This window comes from Hyperolius riggenbachi, chromosome 2 (genome assembly GCF_040937935.1).
Source record: "Hyperolius riggenbachi isolate aHypRig1 chromosome 2, aHypRig1.pri, whole genome shotgun sequence".
Classification (NCBI taxonomy): domain Eukaryota; kingdom Metazoa; phylum Chordata; class Amphibia; order Anura; family Hyperoliidae; genus Hyperolius; species Hyperolius riggenbachi.
The window spans coordinates 398,483,032-398,508,894 of NC_090647.1; the positions used below are offsets into that span (position 1 = coordinate 398,483,032).

Genomic DNA, 25,863 nt, shown 5'->3' on the forward strand with positions numbered 1-25,863 from the left:
GTGCTGGCACAGCCAGTCAAACATGGCCAGGGTGGAGTTCCAGAGAGTTGGTACATCGATGAGCTTGTGTGGTGGCTGGCCCTCATGTTGCTGCAGGTTGGCTAGGATTGCTGAGGCAGTAGCAGAGCGGTGGAAATGGCGAACAATTTTCCGCTCCCCTTCCAGCAGATCCTCCATCCCCAGGTAGGTGCGCAGGAACCTCTGCACCACCAGGTTCAGGACGTGGTCCAAAGAGGGGACGTGGGTGAGGTCTCCCCTGCTGATGGCAGCCTGCAGCTTGGCCCCATTGTCGGACACCACCAATCCGACTCTGAGGCCTCTGGAGGTCAGCCACCTCTGCTCCTGCTCCCTGACGGTGGCCAGGACGTTGGCTGCCATCAGCTTCTCCTTCCCCAGATTGGTCATTTCCAGCAGTGCTTTGCTTGGCAGTGGTGGGCTTGACGCTACTGCTGAGGTGGGGGTGTTTGGCAGGTGTGCCAAAGGAGGGAATGGGATCAGAGGAGCCTGCTGCATTTTCCCTGACCCTGCAGTGTGGCACCACCCACTAAGCTGCTGCTGTTGCTGTGCCCGATGCTGCTGCTGATGCTTCATCCCCTTCCACTAAACTTACCCAGTGGGTCGTGAAGGACAGGTAGCAGTTTGTCCCAAACTCGCTGCTCCAAGAGTCCATGCTGACATGGACCCCCTCACCCATGGCATGATCCAGTGAACGGGCCACATTTGCCACCACAAACTGGTGCAGTGCTGGGATGGCCATGCGGGAGAAGTAGTGGCGGCTGGGGATTCAACACTCTGGGATCCCATACTGTAGGAGCGCACGCATGTCGCTCCCATCCTGCACAAGGGAGTATGGCAGGAGCTGGTAGCACATGGCCTGGGCAAGCAACCCGTTCAGCATCCGGATGCGCCAGTGGGCGGGGGGCAGGGACTTGGTCACACCCGGAATGGCGTCGCTTAGCAGGGTCTGCCACTTGCCTGCACGGGAAGCAGAGGAGGAAGCTGTGGAGGGAGCAGAGGAGGCCACTGAGGACTGGCTGCCCTCACCAATCTCAATGTCAGCGGTGGGAGGTCTGGAGGAAACAGTACATTTACGTGCTCCTGCTGCTGCTGGTAGACCAGTAGGGCGCGATGCTGCTACTGCTGAAGGACGCGCATGTCAAGCTTCCTTCAGCCTCTGGAACTCCTCAAACTCCTGTGCTGACTCCTCAAGTGTGCCTGGAGACTTTAGGTACCCATCCTGGAGGGATTACGACCTCTGCTCAGAGTTGTCTTGCAGGATTTGCAGACTGCAGAACACTGATTAAGGGTGGACACATGGAAGTACTTCCAAATTGGGGATGTGAACACCCCCCTACAGCTGGAAGGGGGTGCCTGCTGTTTCCCGCTGGTTTGGAGTTGCGTGGTGGTGGTGGTTGAAGCAGCGGGCTGTGGCTTCTTGCTACCACGCCCACTGCTGGCACTGCCCCTGGCCGGCATGCTGCACCTCTCTGCCACATCCTCCTCTTCCAAGCTGAATTGGGGGAGAACTGTGCTGGTGGCATGTTTGTACGGTCCAGCACTTCATCCTCCTCCTCCTCAAACTCCTCCTCCACAAACAGCTCCTCTGACCCCCCCAACCACCTCTTCAGCCCCAACATCCCCAGGCTCAGGCTCCTCCACTCCCAAACTCTCCTGGCTGACAGGCCCCTGCATCTCCTGCACAACGGCCCTCAAGGTGCTCTCAGACGCTGGACTGAAGAGGAGGCTTTCGTCGAGTGAGGGCTGGCTGAGCACTGGGGTTGACGTGACCTCAAGTGGGGGGTGTCTGCTGCTGCTCACCGGAGTGCTGGGGGTCATACTGGAGGTCTGCGTGGAACCGGTGACCTGCTGCTCTGCCATCAGCTCCACAACAGACTTTGCCTGCCTCTCCCGAATGGCCCGTCGACCCTGGCCAAAAATGGGCACAAAGCGCTGCACCTCTGCAACACACTTCTCAGCTCCCTCCCCCAGAGTTGAGTGCCCCGTGGCAGCCACAGACCTGCCGGCCACAGCCACGAAGGCACTGCCTCTCCTGCTGCCTCTGCCCCTGCTAGGCATTGCACAGCACAATACAATTTATTACAAGAAAAAAGAAAAAAATGGAAAGGGGAAACCCTGGTTGTTGTTTTTTTTTTAATCTAAAGGAATGGTTCAAGCTATTGAAAAAAAAAGATCCACTTAACTGGGGCTTCCTCCAGCCCGTGGCAGTAGTCCTGTGCCCTCGCCGCAGCTCCGGTGGCTCCCGGTATTTTCCGCTGGCGCAGCCGACCTCGCCAGGTCGGGTTCCAGGTCGGCTTCTTCTGCGCTTCACTGTGCAGGTCACATGGTCCCTCTGACGTCATCAGGACGGTACTGCGCAGGCACAGAACTACTGCACTGCTCTTCTCACTCCCATCAGAGTCGACAGGAGCTGGGCCCGGAAGTCCTCAGTGACATACTTACTCATACCTCCCAACATTTGAAGATGTGAAAGAGGGACACTTAAGCCACGCCCCCTGTGCGGCCTTAAGCCACACCCCTGCTTTTGCAAGAGGGTGACAATGGGAGGAAGTGTGCGGGGGGAGGGAGGGAGTGTGCGGGGGAGGGTGGGAGAGGGTGACACTGGGTGGAATGGAGGGTGCCAGTGGGTGGGGGCGGAAAGTGCCAGTGGGAAGGAGGAGGGTGTGAGTGGAGAGGAGGCGGGTGCGAGTGGGCAGAGAGGAAAGTGCCAGTGGGCAGAGAGGAGGGTGACACTCAGAGGCAGGGAGGGTGACACTCAGGGGGCAGGGACTGGGTGCCTGGGACAGGGACAGGGTGCCTGGGACAGGGGACAGGGACTGGGTGCCTGGGGAAGGGTGCAGGGTGCCTGGAGCAGGGTGACTGGGACAGGGACTGGGTGCCTGGGACAGGGACTGGGTGCCTGGGACAGGGTGCCCTGGGAAGGGTGCAGAGGCCAGGGTGCCTTGGGAAGGGTGCAGGGTTCCTGAGGAAGGATACAGGGTGCCTGGGGCAGGGTGCCTGGTGCAGGGTCCAGGTGCCTGGGGAAGGGTGCAGGGTGCCTGGAGCAGGGTGACTGGTACAGGGGGCAGGGTGCCTGGGAAAGGGTGCCTGGTGCAGGGGGCAGGGACTGGGTGCCTGGGGAAGGGTACAGGGTGCCAGGTGATGTGTGCAGGGTGCCTGGTGCAGGGACAGGGGGCAGGGACTAGGTGCCTGGGGAAGGGTACAGGGTGCCAGGTGCCTGGGGATGGGTGCAGGGTGCCTGGTGCAGGGACTGGGTGCCTGGGGAAGGGTACAGGGCACCAGGTGCCTGGGTGCAGGGACAGGGGGCAGGAACTGGGTGCCTGGGGAAGGGTACAGGGTGCCAGGTGCAGGGGCCTGGGGATGGGTGCCTGGTGCAGGGACTGGGTGCCTGGGGAAGGGTACAGGGGGCCAGGTGCCTGGGGATGGATGCAGGGGCCAGGTGCCTGGGTGCAGGGTGCCTGGTGCAGGGACAGGGGGCAGGGACTGGGTGCCTGGGAAAGGTGCAGGGGCCAAGGTGCACTGACACCTGGGAAGGAGGGTGGAAGGGGGGGGAATGCCCGTGGGTGCGGAGGAGGGTGCCACTTTTAGGTTGGGGGGGAAGGTTGCCTGGGCAGAGAAGAGGTGAAGAACTGATCCGGCCGCGGTAATGAGGGATGCGGGAGCCGGCTTCACTCCTCCCTCCCTCTCTCTCTCTGAATACCCCCCTATGTATGTCTGTGTCCCCCCTCCCTGTAGGCAGAGTGAGCGCAGCGGAGCGGGCAGTCGGGTCCTCTTACAGCTGATGCACGCGTACTGGCACCAGACCTCCATGTGCTTCCTGTTTACTATGACGTCACAGGAAGCACATGGAGGTCCGGTGTCAGTACGAGTGCATCAGCGGTAAGAGGACCCGACTGCCCGCTCCGCTGCGCTCACTCTGCCTACAGGGAGGGGGGACACAGACATACATAGGGGGGTATTCAGAGAGAGGGAGGAGTGAAGCCGGCTCCCGCATCCCTCATTACCGCAGCTGGAGCCTCGATCAGTTTTCCACCTCTTCTCTGCCCAGCCGGCCGGGATTCAAGAGGGGGGGCCCGGGATAGCGGGAGGGCCCCCCCAAATCGGGAGAATCCCGACCAATCCGGGACGGTTGGGCGCTATGACTTACTGTTGGACAGGAAGTACATCACGGCAATTCCCCTGATCTATGCATGCTTGCTGCACTGCTACAGAGACAATCTGTAAAGATTCTTTGCGGTGTCCTTGACTCCGATAGAGACATCAGGACTCAGCATCTATGTCGGCCGGACAACTTCTGTCCCATCACGTCTCACTGCGGGTACTGTGGCCTGTCTCATAGAGCCTAATGGCTGTTAAGGGGTTATGCTGCCACCTAGTGGCAGACCAGATATTATCACAGGAAATGTTTAGAGATGTCATCACAGGAAGTACTTCGTTGTTGTAACCTCTGCTTCTTACAAGACTAGCAGCATGAATACAGCAGCTCTGATTGATTTGCAATCTGCATCTTCTCTCTGCATTATTGAACTCACAGAAACATGGTGTCAGAAGTCTGAAATACACACACCATCCAATCATCCAGCTGGAAAAGAAACCTTCAGTATACAGAATAGAACTCAGTATTCAAGCAGCCATGTATGCAAACACAATACCTCCACCATCTGAGATGAAGATGTCTGGTGACCTGGCTACCAACTGGGAAACTTTCAAAGCTGAATTTCAGGACTTTATGTTAGCTTCCAGACTGCATGAGAAACCGGCAGAGGTACAGGCAGCCACTTTGAGGCGTGTAATGGGAAGTGAGAGCAGACACATCTATCGCTTTAATCTGAATTTGAATGAGGAACAGCAAAAGAGAGCTACTGCTATCTTGGGTGCACTGGAGGGGCATTTTCAAGGGAAGGTTCACAGTGCATAAAAAAAAAAATGGTAATCCACTTACCTGGGGCTTCCTCCAGCCTGTGGCAGGCAGGGCGTGCCCTCGGCGCTGCTCCGCAGGCTCCGGTCTCCTCCGGTGGTGCACCCGACCTGGCCAAGCCGGCTGCCAGGTCGGGCTCTTCTGCGCTCCAAAATGCGCCTCACACGGGCGTGCTGACTTCATCGGACGTCCTCCGGGCTGTACTGCACCTGCATGGACTTCAGCGCATTTTGGAGCGCAGAAGAGCGCAACCTGGCAGCCGGCCTGGCCAGGTCGGGTGCGCCACCGGAGGAGACTGGGAGCCTGCGGAGCGGCGCCGAGGGCAGGTCCTGCCTGCCACGGGCTGGAGGAAGCCCCAGGTAAGTGGATTAGCAATTTTTTTTTTTTATGCACCGTGAACCTTCCCTTTAAGCCAACAAAAAATGTCATCTTTGAGCACTTTGTTTTTGGATCCGTCAAGCAAGAAGAAGGCGAGACAATTGACTGTTTTGTAACTAGATTAAGGGAGAAAGCAGCCACATGTGATTATGGACAGTTACAAGATGACTTGATCAGAGACAGGCTGGTGTTAGGTATTGCATCTGCCATAGATATTTGCCGAGCTGCAGAGCAAACAGACTTGCGAATGAAAGTGCTGACGCAGGCCAGAGTGGATGACCGTATTAATGCTACAGTTTCCTCTGTTCTCTTCTCTGCTGTTCTTCTGGCTCTTTATGGCAACCTCTTCCTCCTACTCACACAATGGGCTTGATTCACTAAACCGTGATAACTCATATCACGGCCGCGCTAGCGTTTTTGCGCACATTTGCGAATTTTCGCAAGCAAATATTCACGGTTGCGCATGAAAATTCGCAATTGCGTGCTAAAATTCGCGATTGCACGCAAAAACACTAGCGCGGCCATGATATGAGATATCACGGTTTAGTGATTTAAGCCCAATGTCATCATGTGCTCACTTGCGTCTTCACATCTCTCGCGAGAGTACACTTTTCTGTGAGTAATGAACTTTACTCAGACTGGGGCTAACACATTAGTAACTTTGCAAAATATGCAGAAGGCGTGTATTGCTATTAAAGGAGTCATCAGGGCACATATAGTAAAATGAGTGGTACTTACCGGGGGCTTCCTCCAGCCCCAAGCTCCCAGGACCTCCCTCGCCGCAGCTCTGCCCACAGCCGTTCGCCGGAGCTCCGACCCGGTCCTTGGCGATGACGTCAGAGCCGGTGACCGGGTCGGAGCTCCGGCGAACTCCCAAATTACTCCCAAAAAGCAAATGCACATGTTAAGAGTTAAAATCTGCTACCTACAAGTCCAACTAGTTTTTAAATTAGCCATATTTTGAATTGTTTTTAACTGTGAAATATTTCTGAGTAATGGTGAAGGTTGGGATGTCAAGTAAACTACATGGATCAGAACCTTTAAATACCCATATTTTAATAGCTCTGAGGCCCTGTTCACAATGTTCAGTTGTATTGCAAAATAATTTGGCATGTCAACTCACTACCTATAGAATTCAATGGGCCTGTTCACAGTACTGTGTTGTAAGTAATCGCGTTATTCTAACTCGCTGCATACAGGATTTGTATTAAAGCCTATGCCTAGTCTCATTTGCAGTCCACACTCATTGTAACGCTTTATAACACGTGCGTTATGCAACTGACCACTGTGAACATAGCCTGGATTATTTTATTGACTTTTTCTGATGTCCAGTTTTTTTCTGGGACTATGTGTACAAAGGGCTTGATTCACAAAACGGTGCTAACTGTCAGCACGGCTTTTCGCGCATTTTAGCGTGAAAAAAATGTTTTTTGGGCGAAAAACTGGTTATCGCATGAAAAAAATTGCATTCGTGCTTAACGCATGAATGCGAATTTATTGCGCAAACTAGACCGTTAACGCAAAAAAATTCGCCTTAACGCGCGAACGCAAATTTTTGATAAGGGCAAAGCCTAATCGTCTCCCACATTACCCAAACAATTTCACCACACATACCATAATAATAATAAATCACCTGTATATCTCACTCACCAATTTAATTAGACCAAAAACTGTGTATATTCCTATAACAGGAGCAGCTGCAAGTTAACAACAATTGCCATACAAAATTAAATAAATACTTGCTGCCGCTCTTAGTCTTGTATTAGTATACCTTTATTGAGAACCGTACTAAAAATCACAACACCTGCCCTAAAAACATTTGCCCTAAAAACATTTAAAATAAGTGCGGAGCGCTCCGACCTCACACCATGCCACACAGCACACTGTCATTCATCCCATCCACACTGGTACCGGTACCAATCCAGTATTTATCTTCAAGGTGTTGAGAAAAAGTGACTGCTGTTTTTGCATGCATGTAATGACAAGCCGCCGCTAAACTCCGGCCGTACACGATACTTCCAGCTTTCAAAGGACACCATATTAGAGCCGCATGATCTTACCACCCGGTCAAAGCATCAGATCCGACCACGCATGGCTCCTATTCCATATTAGGCTCCTGCTGGATAGATTTCTCCTTCTTTCTTCGGCTCTACACTCTCTTGCCACTCTCAAGGGGAGCCACAAACAGTTATTCACTCCACCCTGAGTCTCCAGTCTGTCAGGGGAGCCGAAATGGATACGGAATTCCGCCTTTAGTAGTTCAGCCGGCCGGCTAGTACAAACTAGAGGGAGCGCTCAGACGCACGTTGCGGTGAAGCCCCGCCCATCGATGCGTTGCGCCCGCCCACTGCGAGCTTCGTCAGGATACGTGGCGTGGCTGGCAGGGCAGTGATTTATGCGCCATTATGTGCGCTCCAATTGGGCGTTCCAATAGCGTCATCAGTCACCATGGTTACTGACTATGACTCCGGAACTTCTCCCCTTCATTCTCACTCTGGCTTCAGCGTTTTAATAACAGAACCTGTATATCAGGTCCACAGCTATATTCAAATGAATCCACAGTGTAGTCATTGCCTTTTAACTTTAATTGTCCCATTGAAATCTCCAGCAGCATTTTAGATATTAAATGTTGAACTCCATACACAAAGTGAATTAGCAAGTCCATTTAAGGGCAATACGCTTCCCCCCACCAGACATGCTCAGCACGTCAATATCATAAGAAGGGGGCAAAGTTCAACTCTTGATTCAGGCCTGTTGGTACTAAAGAGTCAAGTAAATAGATCCATTTTGCTTCCTGCTGCAACAGCCACTTTTCTCTATCACCTCCTCTGCGATTGCTCTGCAATTTGTATATCCCCTTAAACAAAAATCCATTTTGTAAGCCCCCATGGACCTCGCAGAAATGTTCCGCCACTGAGCTGCGATATTCTCCATTGAGTTTTTTCCCCACAGTTTATATTGCTTAAATGCTCAGAGATCCTCTTCTTTAGTTTTCTCGTGGTCATGCCTACATATAGCCTAGGGCATGGGCACTGTATAACATATACAGTCCACTCAGAATTACAATTAATAAAAGATTGAATCTTCCACTCTCTTGTTTTATTTGGAGCCCTAAATGTTTTTGCGACATCCACATACTCACACGCAGAGCATGCACCACACTTAAACATTCCTTTAGTGCTAAATGCAGTCAGCCAATTTGACTGTGGTAACAAGTCGGAATGCACCAATCGATCCCGCAAACTGGGTGCACGTCGGGCGACCAAAGAAGGTCTCTCCCCGACTATGGACCCTAGTACCGGATCAACCCGCAATATCGGCCAGTGCTGGCTCAGTATGTCTCGGATTCGGGACCAATTCGCATTATAGAAAGAGATAAAACTGGGACAGGAAAATCTTTCCCATTTAGTCTTGACTTGATTTGATGACTGTTGCTGCAGCAATGCAACACGTGGAGTCAGAAGGGCCTTTTGAGCACCAGAGCACAACGTCTCATGTCCATAACCACGATCCCTAAACCGTTCATACATTTCAGTGGCCTCACGCTGAAAATCCTCATTTCTGGAGCAGTTCCTCTTTAGGCGGAGGAGCTGCCCCCCTGGGATCCCCTTTATCAAATGAGGTGGATGATGGCTGGTGGCGTGGAGAAGGGTGTTTCCAGCTGTAGGCTTACGGTATGTGGTTGTCCGCAATACTGCACCATCTTTCACAATGATCACGTCCAAAAAGGAAATTCCAGTCAGACTGTGAACATATGTGAGATGTATATTTCGTTGGTTGAGATTTAGACAATCCAAAAACATTTCCAATTCGGTCTCTGACCCTCTCCACACCACCAGCACATCATCTATGAACCGAAGCCACATCTTTACATGTGCGTCGAACTGAGGTAACGTATATACATCTTTTCTCTCCCACAAGCCTAGATGTAAACAGGCATAGGCAGGTGCGCACGACGCCCCCATGGACGTACCTCGCACCTGCCTATAGTGGGTATCGTTGAACAAGAAACAGTTGTGCTCTAGAACATATCTCATGGCATGCACTACAAAATCATTGTGCACGGGCACATCAGGATAGGCATCAGTGAGAAAGAATTTCAGGGCATCAAGCCCCACCTCGTGCGGGATAGACGTATATAAACTCTCCACGTCTATCCCCACGAGAAAATCACCAGGTTCAATTTACATCTCCCCGATCAGTCTCAAGACATCTCTTGAGTCCTGCACATAGGAGGGCAAGGACGCCACCAGCCTTTTAATCTTGCCATCTATCCAAATGGCCAATTTTTTTATTTTAAATGTTTTTAGGGCAGGTGTTGTGATTTTTTCTACGGTTCTCAATAAAGGTATACTAATACAAGACTAAGAGCGGCAGCAAGTATTTATTTAATTTTGTACCACACATACCATAACCCTCCACCTTTAAATAAAACACTGGACTGCAATTTGACATTGGTGAAAAAAGGCCAAAGCAGCCCTTTATCTTAATTTAACAAAACATTATAGGGGCACTATGGCAGAAAATGTAAAATTTAAAATATGTGCAAACAGACAAATAAGATGTAAACTTTTTTCCAGAGTAAAATGAGCCATGAATTACTTTTCTCCTATGCTGCTGTCACTTACAGTCGGTAGTAGAAATCTGACAGAAGCGACAGGTTTTGGTCTAGTCCATCTTTTCGTAGGGGATTCCTAGCAAGGCTTTTATTCTTTATAACGTTATTCCCTAAAAAGGATTTAAACAATGATGCTGGCCAGCTTCCCTGCTTGCTACACAGTTGTTTGGCAGTTGGACGGAGCAACTGCCATTCACTAAGTGCTTCTGAAAATAAATAAATCCCAGAGAATCCAGTATGAAGGGATGCAAAACCTGTCGCTTTTGTTAGATTTCTACTAGCTATTGTAAGTGACAGCAACATAGGAGAAAAGTAATGTATGGCTTATTTTACTCTGGAAAAAAATGTACTTATTTGTATATGTTTGCACATATTTTAAATTTTACAATTTTTCGCCATAGTGCCCCTTTAACAATCAAAATGTCAACATCAAATTACTGAAAATAAAGAGGTGATCCAGAGGTCCACACGGGTAAGAGGCAAGCAGCTAACAAAACGCCCACTCGGGGACAGCTGCATGCCTAACGGTAACCAATCTTTGAATATGCTGGCCATCATGCAGGAATTCACACCGAGGTGAAACCTCCCCTCACATTAACTGGCCACCTCCGGATACCACCCCCCTCCAGCTGCAATGACAAGAAAGTGACAACATGAACATATAATAACAACACATCAGGGAGGGAGGGAGAGAGCTCGATTCCAGAAGAATCCCTAGGGAAAACTGCTCCGTCCCACCTCTTAAATACTAGCACCCTTGACCTAGCCTTCCACCTTTGAAATCATTGGTCCCTGACTTCCATTCCCCTCCCCACTAAAGTAACCTCTGTAAATGCTGATCGCCTGCCTCGCCCTATCATGGGTGCCCTCCCCAGGTCCCTTGGTCCCCCAGTACGAGCTCCACTTGATAAGGGCAAAGTCTAAACATCTCCCACATTATCCAAACATCACCCCTACATTAACCCTCAAGATTAAATATCTCAGCGAGCTCCACTCTTAAACAAAACCTATCGTCCCCTGCGGATATGCTGCAAAAAGTCCCAAATGTTGCACCAACATATAAATCATAGACAAAGACTTTGCGCTGCCTCACAGTCCACTACGGAGTCGAAAAAAAGTCCCCAGCTACACAGCCACAGGGTCAAATCCACTCCGATCTTCACATCCAGTAAACCTCAGAAGAAAAAGATCTTCATCGCATAAACTATCAGATCAACGAGACCAATCTTCCACCAATTATGGCCTGTGCGATGTCCTATAGGATATCGCCACTTGCTTGTGCTCCACCACCTATAGGGACCGCTCTCACCTTAGGCTATGGCTGCCTAGACCCACAGACAGCTTACACAGCATGTGATTCCAACCGATCAATGTTTCCACTTCCTTACTAGAGATGGCCCGAACCTCCGATTTTCGGTACGCGAACTTCCGCAAAAGTTCGGTTCGCGCAAACTTTCGCGAACTGCAATAGACTTCAATGGGGAGGCGAACTTTGAAAACTAGAAACTTATGCTGGCCAGAAAAGTGATGAAAAAGATGTTTCAATGGGTCTAACACCTGGAGAGGGGCATGGCGGAGTGAGATAAATGCCAAAAGTCCCAGGGAAAAATCTGGATTTGACCCAAAGCAGCGTTTTTAAGGGCAGAAATCACACTGAATGCTAAATTGCAGGCCTAACGTGCTTTAAAACATCCTGCATGTGTATATGTTACGGCCAGAACCCGAAGTTTGGCCAGAACTAGAAGTGGCCGGCCACTTCGGGTTCTGGCCGGCCAATGTGCGAACTGGCCGCTGCGCTGCGGCCAATGTGAGAAATGCAACAATTCCTGTAAAGTTAATGGGATGTTGTGGCCGCAGCGCAGCGGGCAAATGTATCACACATCTTTACTTTATTCAATGACATTAAGCCGACCGGCTTTTTCCCCGCTTTCTCTCTTCCCCTCGCCTCTCTCTCCTCCCCTCGCCTCTCTCTCTTCCTTCTCTTATGGGCAGCCGGGCGGGGGACACGCGTGTCCAGGAGAGTCGTTCGTCGCGGCAGGAGAGCAGAGCGGGGAGGCTGCAGACATCGCTTCTGCCAGCACCCGCTCTGCAAGAACGGCAGGATACCCCTGCCGCGACGAACGACTCCGGAGGGACACGCGTGTCCCCGCCCGGCTGCCCATAAGAGAAGAAGAGAGAGAGGCGGGGGGAGGAGAGAGAGGCGGGGGGGGGGGGGAGGAGAGAGGCAGAGAAAAAGCCGGGCGGCTTAATGTCATTGAATAAAGTAAAGATGTGTGATACATTTGCCCGCTGCGCTGCGGCCACAACATCCCATTAACCTTACAGGAATTGTTGCATTTCTCACATTGGCCGCAGCGCAGCGGCCAGTTCGCACATTGGCCGGCCAGAACCCGAAGTGGCCGGCCACTTCTAGTTCTGGCCAAACTTCGGGTTCTGGCCGTAACATATACATCAATCAGGGAGTGCAATTAGAGTACTGCTTCACATTGACACACCAAACTCACTGTGTAACGCACCGCAAACAGCTGTTTGTGTTGTGATGGCCATGCTGGACTGGTGCGCACCATGGCGAGAGTGCAGGCCGTGACGGTTTTCAAGCCCATATGGTCGCCGGGCTGTGGTAGCTCAATGATAGAATAACAGTGACCGTCCAGCTGATCAAATTTTTTCTGTCCACAATGAAGCAACGACCTTATTATCTTGGGTGTGCCCCCCCCCCCCCCCCAAGACACTCATATAGCCGGCGGTCATTGCTTCATTGTGATACGCAAGCCCCTTCACCGCGGCAAGGTAATGATCACGAAGGGGAATTGGCACATGTACATGCCTTTTGTTTTGTTGTTGCAGCTGCAATGCAGCCAGAAAAATTAGGCAGGCATGTACACGCACCAGAAAAATTAGTATAGCGGCTGCTGCTAGCAGTGGCCTTAAAAATTCAGGAATCCACCTGGAGTCCTGGACCCTGTTGGTGTTGGCGGAGAAGGCAGTCAAGTGGCCTGTGGGCAGAGGTGCTGTGTGGGGAGCGACTTAGTCTTGGGGCAGGCAGTCACACGGCGTGCAGGCAGAGATGCTGTGTGTGGGGACTGACTTAGTCTTGGGGCGGGCAGTAGGCCTCCGGGATCCATGCCTCATTAATTTTGATAAAGGTGAGGTACTGAACACTTTTGTGACTTAGGCGACTTCTCTTCTCAGTGACAATGCCTCCAGCTGCGCTGAAGGTCCTTTCTGACAAGACACTTTGAGGCAGGGCAAGACAGAAGTTGGATGGCAAATTGGGACAGCTCTGGCCACAGGTCGAGCCTACGCACCCAGTAGTCCAAGGGTTCATTGCTGCTTACAGTGTCTACATCCACACTTAAGGCCAGGTAGTCGGCTACCTGCCGATCCAGGCGTTGGTGGAGGGTGGATCTGGAAGCGCTAAGGCTAAAGAATGGACTAAAGAATGTCTGCATGTCTGACATCACCACGAGATCGCTAGAGCATCCTGTTTTTGCCTGCGTGAACATGGGAGAAGGATTACTGGCAGTGGTACCTTTATTCCATTGTGCTGTGACATCATCCTTGAACGCACTGTAAAGCATAGTTGCCAGCTTGTTCTGCATCCTTTCTGCCTTCAGGTGAGTTGGTAACATGTCCGCCACTTTGTGCCTATACCGAGGGGCTAGTAGCGTGGCCACCCAGTACAGCTCATTCCCCTTGAGTTTTTTTATACAGGGGTCCCTCAACAGGCTGGACAGCATGAAAGACGCCATCTGCACAAAGTTGGATGCAGATGTACTATCCATCTCCTCTTGCTCTTCCTCAGTGACGTCAGGTAAGTCCTCCTCCTCCCCCCAGCCACGAACAATACCATGGGAACGTTGAGCAGCATAAGCCCCCTGCGATGCCTGCTGCGGTTGTTCTTCTGCCGCCTCCTCCAAAGAAACACCTTCCTCATTATCCGAGTCTGACTCCTCTTCCCCACATGACTCTTCCTCCTCCTCCTCCCCCTCTGTGCTGCCGCAGGTGTTGAGGAAACATCTGGTTCTGCTGAAAATTGCTCCCACAACTGTTCCTCCCAAAACTGTTTCTCTTCACGCTCGTCCACAGCTTGATCCACCACTCCACGCACGGCACGCTGCAGGAAGTAAGCGAATGGGATCAAGTCGCTGATGGTGCCTTCACTGCGACTCACCAGGTCGGTCACCTCCTCAAACGGCCGCATGAGCCTGCATGCATTTTGCATGAGTGTCCAGTTTTTGGGCCAGAACATCCCCATCTCTCCAGATTGTGTCCTTCTACTGAAATTATAGAGGTACTGGGTGACGGCTTTCTCCTTTTCTAGCAGGCGAGAGAACATAAGGAGGGTTGAATTCCAGCGAGTTGGGCTATTGAAATGAGGTGTCTCACTGGCAACTTGTTTCTCCGCTGAATCTCTGCAAAGTGTGCCATGGCCGTGTAAGACCACCTGAAATGCCCACACAACTTCCTGGCCTGCTTCAGGACGTCCTCTAAGCCTGGGTACTTTGACACAAATCTTTGAATGACTAGATTCAGCACATGTACCATGCAGGGTACATGTGTCAGCTTTCCCAAATTCAACCCGTTGTCACACACCACGTTGCCAATCTCCAGCTCGTGCAGGGTCAGCCACTGATCCACCTGTTTGTTAAGAGCAGCCAGGAGAGCTGGTCCAGTGTGACTCTCCGTTTTAAGGCAAGACATGTCTAAGATGGTGTGACACCGTCGTACCTGGCATGCCGCTTAGGCCCTGGGGAGCTGGGGCTGTGTAGCTGGAGAGGAGATCGCAGCACCAGTGGAGTTGAACTGCCACTCAGCCAAGAAGGAGGAGGATGACAACAGCGAAGGCTGTAGCAGGAGGAGAGGAGGTGGCAGGAAGCTTGTCTGCAAGCCACGGAGGTGTCACAAGTTGGTCCGCTGCACATCCATGTACTCCCTGCTTGCAATCGGTCACCAGGTTGACCCAATGGGCTGTGTAAGTAATGTACCTGCCCTGACCGTGCTTGGCAGACCAGGCATCCATGGTCAGGTGGACCCTTGACCCAACGCTGTGTGCCAGAGATGACACCACTTGCCTCTCAACTTCACGGTACAGTTTGGGTATCGCCTTTTGAAAGAAATAATTGCGGCCTGGCATCTTCCATTGCAGTGTCCACAAATTTACAGAAGGCCTCAGAGTCCACCAGTTGGTATGGTAACAGCTTGCGAGCTAACAGTTCCTCCAAGCCCGCTGTCAGACACCGGGCAAGGGGGTGACTGGCAGAAATTGGCTTATTTCGCTCAAAGATTTCCTTCACAGACACCTGGCTGCTGTGGGCAGAAGAGCAGGAACCGCTCAAGGTCAGAAGCGGAGTGGAGGAGGGTGGCTGTGAAGGTGCAAGGGACAAAGCAGCTGAAGATGATGCACCTGAAGGAGGAAGAGTAGAAGGAGGGTGGCTTTTCTTTTGTGTTCTGCTTTTGCTCAGGTGCTCTTCCCATTGCAGTTTGTGCCTTTTCTCCATGTGCCTTCGTAAGGCACTTGTCTCTACATGGGTTTTGGCCTTTCCACGGCTCAATTTTTGGAGGCAGAGAGAACAGATGGCATTGCTCTGATCTGAGGCAGACACATTAAAAAATTTCCAAACCGCTGAGCCCCCCTTGGGTGATGGCACTATGGTGGCATCAGCAGCTGACGTTCAAGGGAATGTTGGCTGGCTGTACATAGGTGGCGATACATGGTGCCGGACATTGCCCCCAGCTGTTTCTGATGACGAGCTCCCCCTGCTTCTTTCAGGAACTCGTCTCCTCCTACTCTTCTCTGACTCCCCCTCTGAACTGTCCCCCTGTTCATCTCCTCTAATGGGAACATACATGGGATCCGTATCATCGTCATCATCATAATCATCCTGCCCAGCTTCGCTTGCCTCAGACACCTCCAAAACTGCACCAACAGCAGGTACTTCATCATCCCCCTCCGCACACGTTACGTCTATAGTGTCACCTAACTCAGACATATGAGGTGGTGTAACTTGCTTAGTGCCTTCATCTGGTTGTAACAATAATGGCTGTGCATTAGTGATCCCCACCACATAACTCCTGCGAACTGTCAAATGTAGCGGATGTGGTACTTGGAGTAGCGCTGGTGGCTGCGGAAGATGAGGTGTTCTGTGTTAAATAGTCAACCACGTCCTGACAATCTTGGGAGTTGATTGGACACGTGCCTTCTTCTGAGCACTGTACTTCGGTCCAGGGCTGCACATGAAATCACATCAGCATGACCTCACACAGACCTGCCGGGTGGCCTTCCTCTGGGTCTGCCTCTACCTCTGCCTCTACCTGTTTTGTCTGTTTTGTCCATATCGGGGGGGATGAAGTGAAAGGTATGCACTTACTTGAGTAATACAATGTGCAGTCACACAGGTGCAGTTAACAGGTATGCACGAAGTGGTATATCACACTGCGTGCACTCACGTAGGTGGGTGGGTGTATTGAAGTGAACAACAGGTAGTAGTAGGTATATGCAGTGATGGGTATTACAATGTGCACCTGTCACACACACACAGGTAGTAGTCACTGAATGTCCTGGGCCTGGCAGTGGCACACACAGTAGGAATTAGCAAGTCTCTCTATGCAACACAAGTGTCAGTGGGACACAGAAAAAAAAACAAGATTAGCTCTCAAAAGAGCTGTTGTGGGGTGCTTTTTTTAGCAATAAGAATCAGCTAGGAGCAAGCTAACAAGCTTACAAGAGCCTAACTAAGCTTTCCCTATGAGAGTCTGCAGCAGCTATCCCTTCACTAAATACTGCAGGCACACGAGTGAGTGAAAAGCCTGATGCTGCCTGCCTTTTATAAGGGGGGGGGGCTCCATCAGGGAGTGTAGCCTAATTGGCTAGAATGTGCCTGCTGACTGTGATGTAGAGGGTCAAAGTTGACCCCCATGATGCACTATGGGGGAGAACGGAACTTCCGTAAAAGTCTGCGGTTCTCCGCGTTCGCGAACCCCAGAAGTTCGCCGGGAACCGTTCGCTGGCGAACTGTTCGGGCCATCTCTATTCCTTACACCTTCCAGTGTAACTCACAGGCAATTATCCCATAAAAATACATAAAATTACAGATCATTGCGCAGGCTGAAAAACTACCCTTATGGAGGGAGACCAATGCCAGGAAAAGTCACCATGCTTTGTTTATGGGGACCACCTCCTATAAACACTGTGTCACCCACACCTCCAGGGATCGTGCACTGCTCACCTAATAAACAGGCTGCCCCATTCATAGACCGCTTAACAGCATATGTGTGCACGATCCTGTGACTCCCAGCACTCCTCTATCAATATTGGTTACACCCTCCACAGCTTCCAGAATAAATCGCAGCCCACTTCAACTAGATAAAGCTAATATGGCATAAAACCTTTTATTAAGATTAATAAAAAATAGTAGCGCTACTCACAAACATAGAAAAAATACAGGCACTTCATGTATAAAACAAGGACGTCTCCTTCGTGCACTGCTGCTTCCTGGCCGCTAAGCCACGCCCTACGCATTTCGTCTATCGACTCATCAGGGGCTCTGGGTCAGGATTGGCTTGCAGTGCTAAAATACCCTCCCCTCATGCATATTCATCACCTTTTCGTGCCCATATTCTCATTAGCCCCCCTTACATGTATAATGACATTATCTGCCTATGATGCAAAAACCTTGCACGCCTACTGCTGTGCTTTAATTTCCCTAATCATATATCCTATTGCTCAAATTTACCTAATATCGCTACACCGCTCCTCCACTATGCGCCTGCGCTGCCTCAGATCCTGCGAGACTTTACCTTCCGTGGAGCGCAAACACCAATCCACGCTCCACAACCAAGGCAAATTGTGTGCACGCGCCATCTCCAGCCCCCCCAGACCTTCTGCGCTGCTGCACTTGTACACCCGCGAGGGCCTAGGATACCGCTTCCGTATGCTCACTTGGGCCATCATTGGGCGCATGTGCTGGTCGACTCACCATCTCAATCTCCGGTTGCTGTAGCAACCTTACCAACATCGTATATCACAAATGCAGCTTTGCTTGAGCTAAGGTCCATGCATAGTTCCTGCATCATTTACATCCAAAAGAACTAAATTAAATTTAAACAATCAATAAGGACCAACTGCCTCCCCTATCCACCCGAGTATCCACACTTGTTCACATCTATCTGCCAAACAGTGACATATTACTACACTCTTAACTGCTACAGTTCAGTTATATACAATTCAGTTATATATCCTATCATATCATATATCAGATATCCAATTCAGTTATATATAGTGTGAAATTCCCCCATACCCATTTGTTACTATGCATTAGTCCACATTCCCATCTATTCAATAAATACACATGGCCACCTATAATTATATGTGCCCTTACCTTCTCATATGATTAAGACCCCAGAATAGTGTAATTTGTTACATTAAACACCCTTTATACAATCTTAACCCACCAAAAACTCAGAATCTCATCCCCATTAGATTGTGGCATACATATACCCCTATCCTTCTCGACAGTGCCCCATTATATGGCCATCATCAACATCTCAGTGCCATAACCCAAAAAATATTGTGCTCTGACTACATCCCCCCATTATTCTTGCTTCCCCCATCCGAAGGACCTCACCTCCCCCCTTAAAAAAAGTTTAATTGTGTTTTTTCTGACATTTATATCCGCTGTGCGCCATGTCTACCACTCTAATCGTGACACCAAACTGGTTCCACACCATAACTATTACCTCCAAACAGGTACTAGTATCCCCCTACTCCACGTTACTAACCCACCAACACACTACAAAACTACAAATCCTGAATGTTTAAAATTATATATATATATATATATATATATATATATATATATACATACATACAGGGGCAAACGCAGGATTTTTAACGGGGGGATTCCTGAAAGGTCCAGAAGCACTTATGTCCCAGAGTGCTTCTGAATACAGGTGGCTCCCTACTGCCCATGCACAAAAGTGCGCTGGCGTATTATGGAGCTGCCTATCTTTGGAAGTACTCAAGGACACAAGTGTTTCTGAGGGATTCTGGAAGCAGCAAATTTGAACAGGGGACAGCGCTGGAACAACTCTACAAGAGAGGAACGGGAGATAGACTTAGTATGGACAATTCAGTGGAATATGTCACATGTCACATAGCGCAAGCGATACCCATATGATGCAGGGATATATGCATCTGCGGAAGATGGCGGCGCTATATAAATACTAAATAATAATAATTTGCCTCACCAGGATTGCACTTTTATTTAGCTTTCCTGTATGACAAGAAGACACAGCCAGCCAGCACTAGGGGAAGAGGGAAACAAAGGTGAATGAAGGAGGGCTGGTGCCAAGCAAGAGGGCTTCTGAGCGTTTTTCAAATCAACATTGATTTGAAAAGTGCTTGGCTAATGTTACCCTATGTGGGTGTTCCCACAGCAGCGTTGTGATTTTTTCAAAATCGCAGGTATACCGCATGTAGCATTTTTTTGAGTGATTCATTCAGAAATCACTCTAAAAATCACACTCACTAATTGCTAGCGATTGCTATTGTGATTTTGGCGTTCACTAGCCCAGAGAGAAGAGGAGTGGAGAGAAATTGAGAATAGCCTGAGATGGAGCATTATCTGTATTGCAGTCCCACATCACACAGAGGCTACTTGCCTGTAATAGGACTCCTGTCCTTGCCAGTCTCTCACACAAGTCAGAAAGCAGCCCTCCTGGAGTCTAGGGACTGTCAAAAAATGTTCACCTTGTTTAACAAGATGCAGTCATTATGACATAGGGGAGAGACATATTTTTGCCCACGGACCCTCCAGGCAAGCTCTGCATCATGCTGTGTATATATACCAGCTTGCCTGCCCTTTAATTGCAGTTTTATCAGCTAGCCTAGTATTTTGCATTGCTTTACAACAACAAACCTGAATACACCAGACACCAGCCCTAAATCACTGAATGAAAGGGGGCCTGGGGGGAGATTGCCCCCCAGGTGGAGTGGAGAGACTGAGATAGAGCAGATCGCTATCTGTATTGCAGTCCCACATCACACAGAGGCTACTTGCATGTACTGTGTCTCCTGTCCCTGCCAGCCAAATCCAAAAAAAAGCTTTATTGGCAGGACCAAATACATTTTAGCATTTTAGCATTGCCAAAGCAAAAACAAAACATTAACAACATGGTGGGGAGGATTGTGGGAATAGAGGAATGATATAGGTATACCGTCTATAGGGGTGTGGAGAATGTAAGGGATGGTCAGCCTCTCACACAAGCTGCAGGCAGCCCTCCTGGAGTTTAGGGACTGTCAAAAACTTTTCAACCTGTGACATACCTTATGTAGCTGTCTACATGCAGTCTTTACAATAGGGAAAGAGCTGAGTTTTTCCCACAGACCTCTGTATATTTACCAGCTTGTCTGCTTCAGCGATATATATATAATATTTTTTTTTTTTTTAGAATTGTTTTATTCTATTTTTTTATATATATATATTTTTTGAATTTTTATATATATTTATATTTTTGTGTTTATGGTGTTTTGGGTTTGTAGTTTTGTAGTGTGTTGGTGGGTTAGTAACGTGGAGTAGGAGGATACTAGTACCTATTTGGAGGTAATAGTTATGGTGTGGAACCAGTTTGATTAGGGAAATTAAAGCACAGCAGTAGGTGTGCAAGGTTTGTGCATCATAAGTGGATAATGTCATTATACATGTAAGGGGGGCTAATGAGAATATGGGCGCGAAAAGGTGATGAATATGCATGAGGGGAGGGTATTTTAGCACTGCAAGCCAAACCTGACCCAGAGCCCCTGATGAGTCGATAGACAAAACGCGTAGGGCGTGGCTTAGCGGGCAGGAAGCAGCAGTGCACGAAGGAGACGTCCTTGTTTTATACATGATGTGCCTGTATTTTTTCTATGTTTGTGAGTAGCGCTACTATTTTTTATTATTTTAATAGAAGGTTTTATGCCATATTAGCTTTATCTAGTTGCAGTGGGCTGCGATTTATTCTGGACGCAGTGGAGGGTGTAACCAATATTGACAGAGGAGTGCTGGGACTGGGAGTCACAGGATCGTGCACACATATGCTGTTAAGCGGTCTATGATTGGGGCAGCCTGTTTACAAGGTGAGCATGATCCCTGGAGGTGTGGTTGACACAGTGTGTATAGGAGGTGGTCCCCATAAACAAAGCACGGTGACTTTTCCTGGCATTGGTCTCCCTCCATAAGGCTAGTTTTGCAGCCTGCACAATGATCTGTAATTTTATGTTTTTTATGGGATAATTGCTTGTGCGTTACGCTGGAAGGTGTAAGGAAGTGGAAAAATTGATCGGCTGGAATCACATGCTGCGTAAGCTGTCTGTGGGTCTAGGCAGCCATAGCCTGAGGTGAGAGCGGTCCCTATAGGTGGTGGAGCACGAGCAAGTGGTGATGCCCTATAGGACATTGCACGGGCCATAATTGGTGGAAGATTGGTCTCATTGATCTGATAGTTTATGCGATGAAGATCTTTTTCTTCTGTTTTTTCTTCTGAGGTTTACTGGATGTGAAGATCGGAGTGGATTTGACCCGCTGGCTGTGTAGCTGGACTTTTTTTTTTACTCCTTAGTGGACTGTGAGGCAGCACAAAGTCTTTAAGTATTTGTCAATGATTTATATGTTGGTGCAACATTTGTGACTTTTTGCAGCATACCCACAGGGTATACCATAACCCTCCACCATTAAATAAAACACTGGACTGCAAATTGACAACTGAAGAGCCCGCTGAATGCCCTCGCTGAGGGCCAAAGACCAGAGGTCAGTGCCCACGGCATTTAGGTGAACCCCGTCCATCTGTAAGTCTGCATGCCACACTGCCACCCCTCCATTTCTTACAACGAAATGGGACATCTCCCGGTTGAGCTTCTTCCTAGACCTATTCACCCTCTCAACTAACCTGGCCCATCTCCATGACAACCTTCGAACCACACTATCACCGTACCCAGAAAACTGTCTCGCAGACGCAAGAAGTCAAACTTCAAACTTCATATCCTTTGCAATGTCTGCCTGGTACGTTGTGAGGCCAGGTCATTACCACCCGCGTGTATGACCAAGATGTCCGGGGCACGGTCCAGTCTGGCAAAGTGATGAACCACGGGTACCACGCTGTTCCACAACACACCAGGTACCCCCATCCACTGCAAAAGAGCCTGTGCACGCGACAGTTCCAACTGATGGCCTTCCGGCCGCGCTCCACCTCACCGAGAACCCCAAGCAACATAGGAATGGCCGAGGAGCCACACAAGGCAGGGGGAGGAGTCTGATATACACAACAACACAAAAAACAACAAGTAACCAGCTATCATGGCATAACCCAAACAGCCACCCACCGACTGCCTGCTCCAACAAGTGGGGGCGAACGTAGGAAAGAAAACGCCCAGCGACCAATGCACTCAATCCATGAATTGCTAAGGCCCCATCTCGCAGCTTCGGTGGTCGCTCCAATCCTGAAAAAATGGGACGCAAAGCTCTTGGGAGAGTAACCCAACAAGCCTAACACCTTCCTAAACACTGAGACAAACTGTAAGCAGGACAGCGGAGTCCCTGCCTCATGCCAAAGGAAGGAAACCCCCTGCGTGGGCCTTATAGACAAGAGGGATTGAACCATCGTTACCGGGTAGACTAATGAGCCCAGTACCGGGAACAATGTGTGACCATCCTTCCCTTACCCAATTGATCCGTTTTTGATCTCCGGAGATAAACACGCAACAACAACAAATAACATTTGTAAAGCGCTTTTCTCCCGTAGGACTCAAAGCGCATAAGCATGGCTCAGACCAATTATTGGTTGATTGGTTAATCGTGGTACAGAGGAAGAATTCTATAAGTCCGGAAATGCCAGGCTAAACAGGTGGCTTTTCAGTCTGGATTTGAATAACTCCAGGGATGGGGCTGTCTTTACTGGGTGTGGCAGGGAGTTCCAAAGAGTAGGGGCAGATTGACAGAAAGCTTTGTCTCCAAAGGTTTTGAGGTGCACTCTGGGAGTCACCAACCTGCTGATCTGAGGTTGTGAAAGGTGTGGTGCAGCTTCAGCAAGTCCTTCATGTATCCAGGGCCCTCATTGTGCAGGGATTTGAATGTCAGCAGTCCAATCTTGAAGAGTATTCTCCATTCTACTGGTAGCCAGTGCAGTGAGCGAAGGATCGGAGTAATGTGACAGTGGCGAGGCTGGTGTGTTAGCAATCTGGCAGCAGCATTCTGCACGAATTGCAGGCGGAGCAAGTCCTTTTTGGGGAGGCCTGCATAAAGGGCATTGCAGTAGTCCAGCCGTGATGTGATGAAGGCGTGAACTAAGGTTGGAAGATCCTCTGGGGGAATCAGATGTTTCATTTTTGCAATGTTCTTCAAATGAAAGTAGGAAGATTTGACTATGGATGAGATTTGGTTCCTGAAACTCAATTCCCCATCGATTAGCACACCAAGGCTGCCCACAATGTTGGAGCTGTTTGTCTGAATTCCCATTGGTGTTGATTTAGGATAGAACAACAAATGAACAGCAGGGGGGGGGGGGGGAAGAGGCCGAGACCTTATTAATGGCTGTAACTACTCCCAAATTGTCGCAGTTAAACCTGATTCTTTTGTTCTTGAGGCACTGACCCTATAACTCTACCGTGACCACTATCGGAAATAACTCTAGTAACAGATTCCTCGTGAAACCCACCTGTACCCAGTCTTCCGGCCATGGGGCTGCACTCCATTGACCAGTGAAGTAGGCCCCATAGCCGAAAGACCCCGAAGCGTCCGTAAAAAGTTCCAATTCATGGAACCAAACGCCCATTAAAGTTCTCTAAGGAGAGCCACAATAACCAAATCTTCTCGATGCTCCCCAGTTAACCGTACGGCGCCTGTACGCCTGCAGAAAACATGCCCCACGGGCATGATCCTGCAGGCAAAGCTCACCTAGCAACGACTGAAGTCCCTGGATCTTCTTACCCCCCAATGCGCTGGCTGTGCACTCTCTCAGGTCCGACACTTTGTCCTCAGGTAGACGACATTTCATGGTGACCGAATCAATGACAATCCCCAAGAACTTGATACATGTCTGTGGGCCCTCTGTCTTATCCTCCGCAAGGGGAATGCCGAAAGACCAACAGACCTGCTGTATGGTGGCTAAGAGGTACGCACACAGAGACGTATCCTTCGGTCCCAGGAACAGAAAGTCGCCCAGGTAGTGAATGACTTATCCTGAACCTGACTTCTCCTTCACCACCCATTCCACAAAAGTGCTGAAAGTTTCTAAATAATCACAGGATATTGAACAGCCCATGGGGAGGCACAGATCCACGTAAAAACTCGCAAAAACAGCACAACAAATTGAAACTGTTAGGGTGAACTGGCAACAAACGGAATTCAGATTCCACATCCGTCTTAGCCATTAACACCCCTTGGCTTATGCGCTTAACCCATCTAACCGCCTGGTCAAAGGATGTATAAACCACCGATGACATCTCCGGATCTATGCCATCATTGACCAACAAACCTTTTGGGTGGGACAGGTGATGAATCAGACAGTATGTGTTAGGTTCCTTCTTTGGGACCAGACCCAAAGGGGAAACTACCAGGTTGGCTAAGGGGGGTTCAACAAAAGGGGCCACGGGGGGGCAGCCACCACAGGGGCAGGCATGTCCTTAGCCCCTACGACTCCCTCTGATATCCCTCTGATACTGCAACAGACCCAACCGTCCCCCCCCAAGATCACCTGGCCCTGACCCCCCTATACCCTGAACCGAGCCCCCTGTCCATGCAGCTGTCGGAGACAACCCTGCTGGAGTGTTCTGCTCACCCTGTAACACTTCCCTGAGACCCGCTAGCAGAGAATTCACAAGAGACAAAGCAGAAGGGAGAGAAGCAGCAGCAACAGTAGATGGCACAGCAACAGCAAGACCCCCACTACCCCCGGGAGCCCTCCCACTACTCTTCCCCAAAACTATTCCTACTGGGGCACCCCCATTCCCTTGCATCTCACCTGGCTGCACCGACTTTGAGCCCAGGTCAGCCGGATCCGCCAGGAAGACCATCATCAGATACTTCACCCTCCGAGGAGGAGCATGAGCTCTGCCTGGGGGAAACCCTGGCAACTCCTCTAGGAGGGCTCGCCGCCCCTTCATCCCCAACCTGGGCCTTTTTCCGCTGCTTCTGAGTCCTCAGCTAGTGCTGGTTGAGGGGGATTGTGAGGGGGCCTGCTCACCGGAGCAAGCAGCCGTGGATCCACCTGCCTGGGCCTGCAGGTGCTGCCCAGAAGACGAGGCCTGCCCACCATCCAAGGCAGCCGTGGAGTGCCCCGCCGGGCCGACCGATCCAGGACTAGAGGACGTGGCCTGCTCCATGGAGATGGCAGCCATTACTCTGTGGGCGGAGGCACCCGCTCCTTGACAGAAGGGGTCGAAGGGTCCTGAATAGGGCTCCCAAGGCTGTGCTGAGCTCTGGGGGAGGTGTCCTGGCTAAGGTGCTTTGGAGGACAGGATCTCCTAGCGCACATGGACACCCCTGCAGCAACGGAGGATGCCAGCTCACTCATCTGGCTGGAGACCCAGCCAGAACCCCGAGCAGCTGCTTCTTCGCGTATCCTCCGCACCAAGGCCTCCATGTCCGCCATCAGGTAGCGATCTTCCAGAGGGAAACAGGCTTGCTTCCCATCAGCTCGATTCTAGAAGAATCTCTAGGGAAAACTGCTCCGCCCCCCCCCCCCCCCCTTAAATACTAGCACCCTTGACCCAGTCTCCCACCTTTGAAATCAAGGGTCCCTGACTTCCATTCCCCTCCCCACTAAAGTGACCCCTGTAAATGCTGGTTGCCTGGCTCGCCCTATCATGGGTGCCCTCCCTAGGTCCCTTTGTCCCCCAGTATAGGCTCCTCTGAAGGAGTTGCGGAAATAGAAGTGGAAGTGGTAAGGACTGGAG

The 25,863-nt window shown here is 50.3% G+C and overlaps 1 protein-coding gene across 4 annotated transcripts in view; it reads right to left on the reverse strand.

Moving 5' to 3' along the window:
* C2H1orf116 (chromosome 2 C1orf116 homolog) overlaps positions 1-25,863 on the reverse strand; it is a 281,079-nt gene that overhangs the window by 98,888 nt on the left and 156,328 nt on the right. The window contains exon 1 of one of the 4 annotated variants that reach the window (XM_068269785.1): positions 17,669-17,732. The exons of 2 other annotated variants lie outside the window; for them this stretch is intronic. Coding sequence is in view for 1 of the 2 variants with exons in the window: in XM_068269784.1 (XP_068125885.1) it covers positions 17,361-17,366 (6 nt within the window). In the remaining variant the exon portion in view is untranslated. Of the gene's footprint in view, positions 1-17,360; positions 17,442-17,668; positions 17,733-25,863 lie in introns of those variants that run through there. One more of the 4 variants, XM_068269784.1, reaches the window with a different exon arrangement.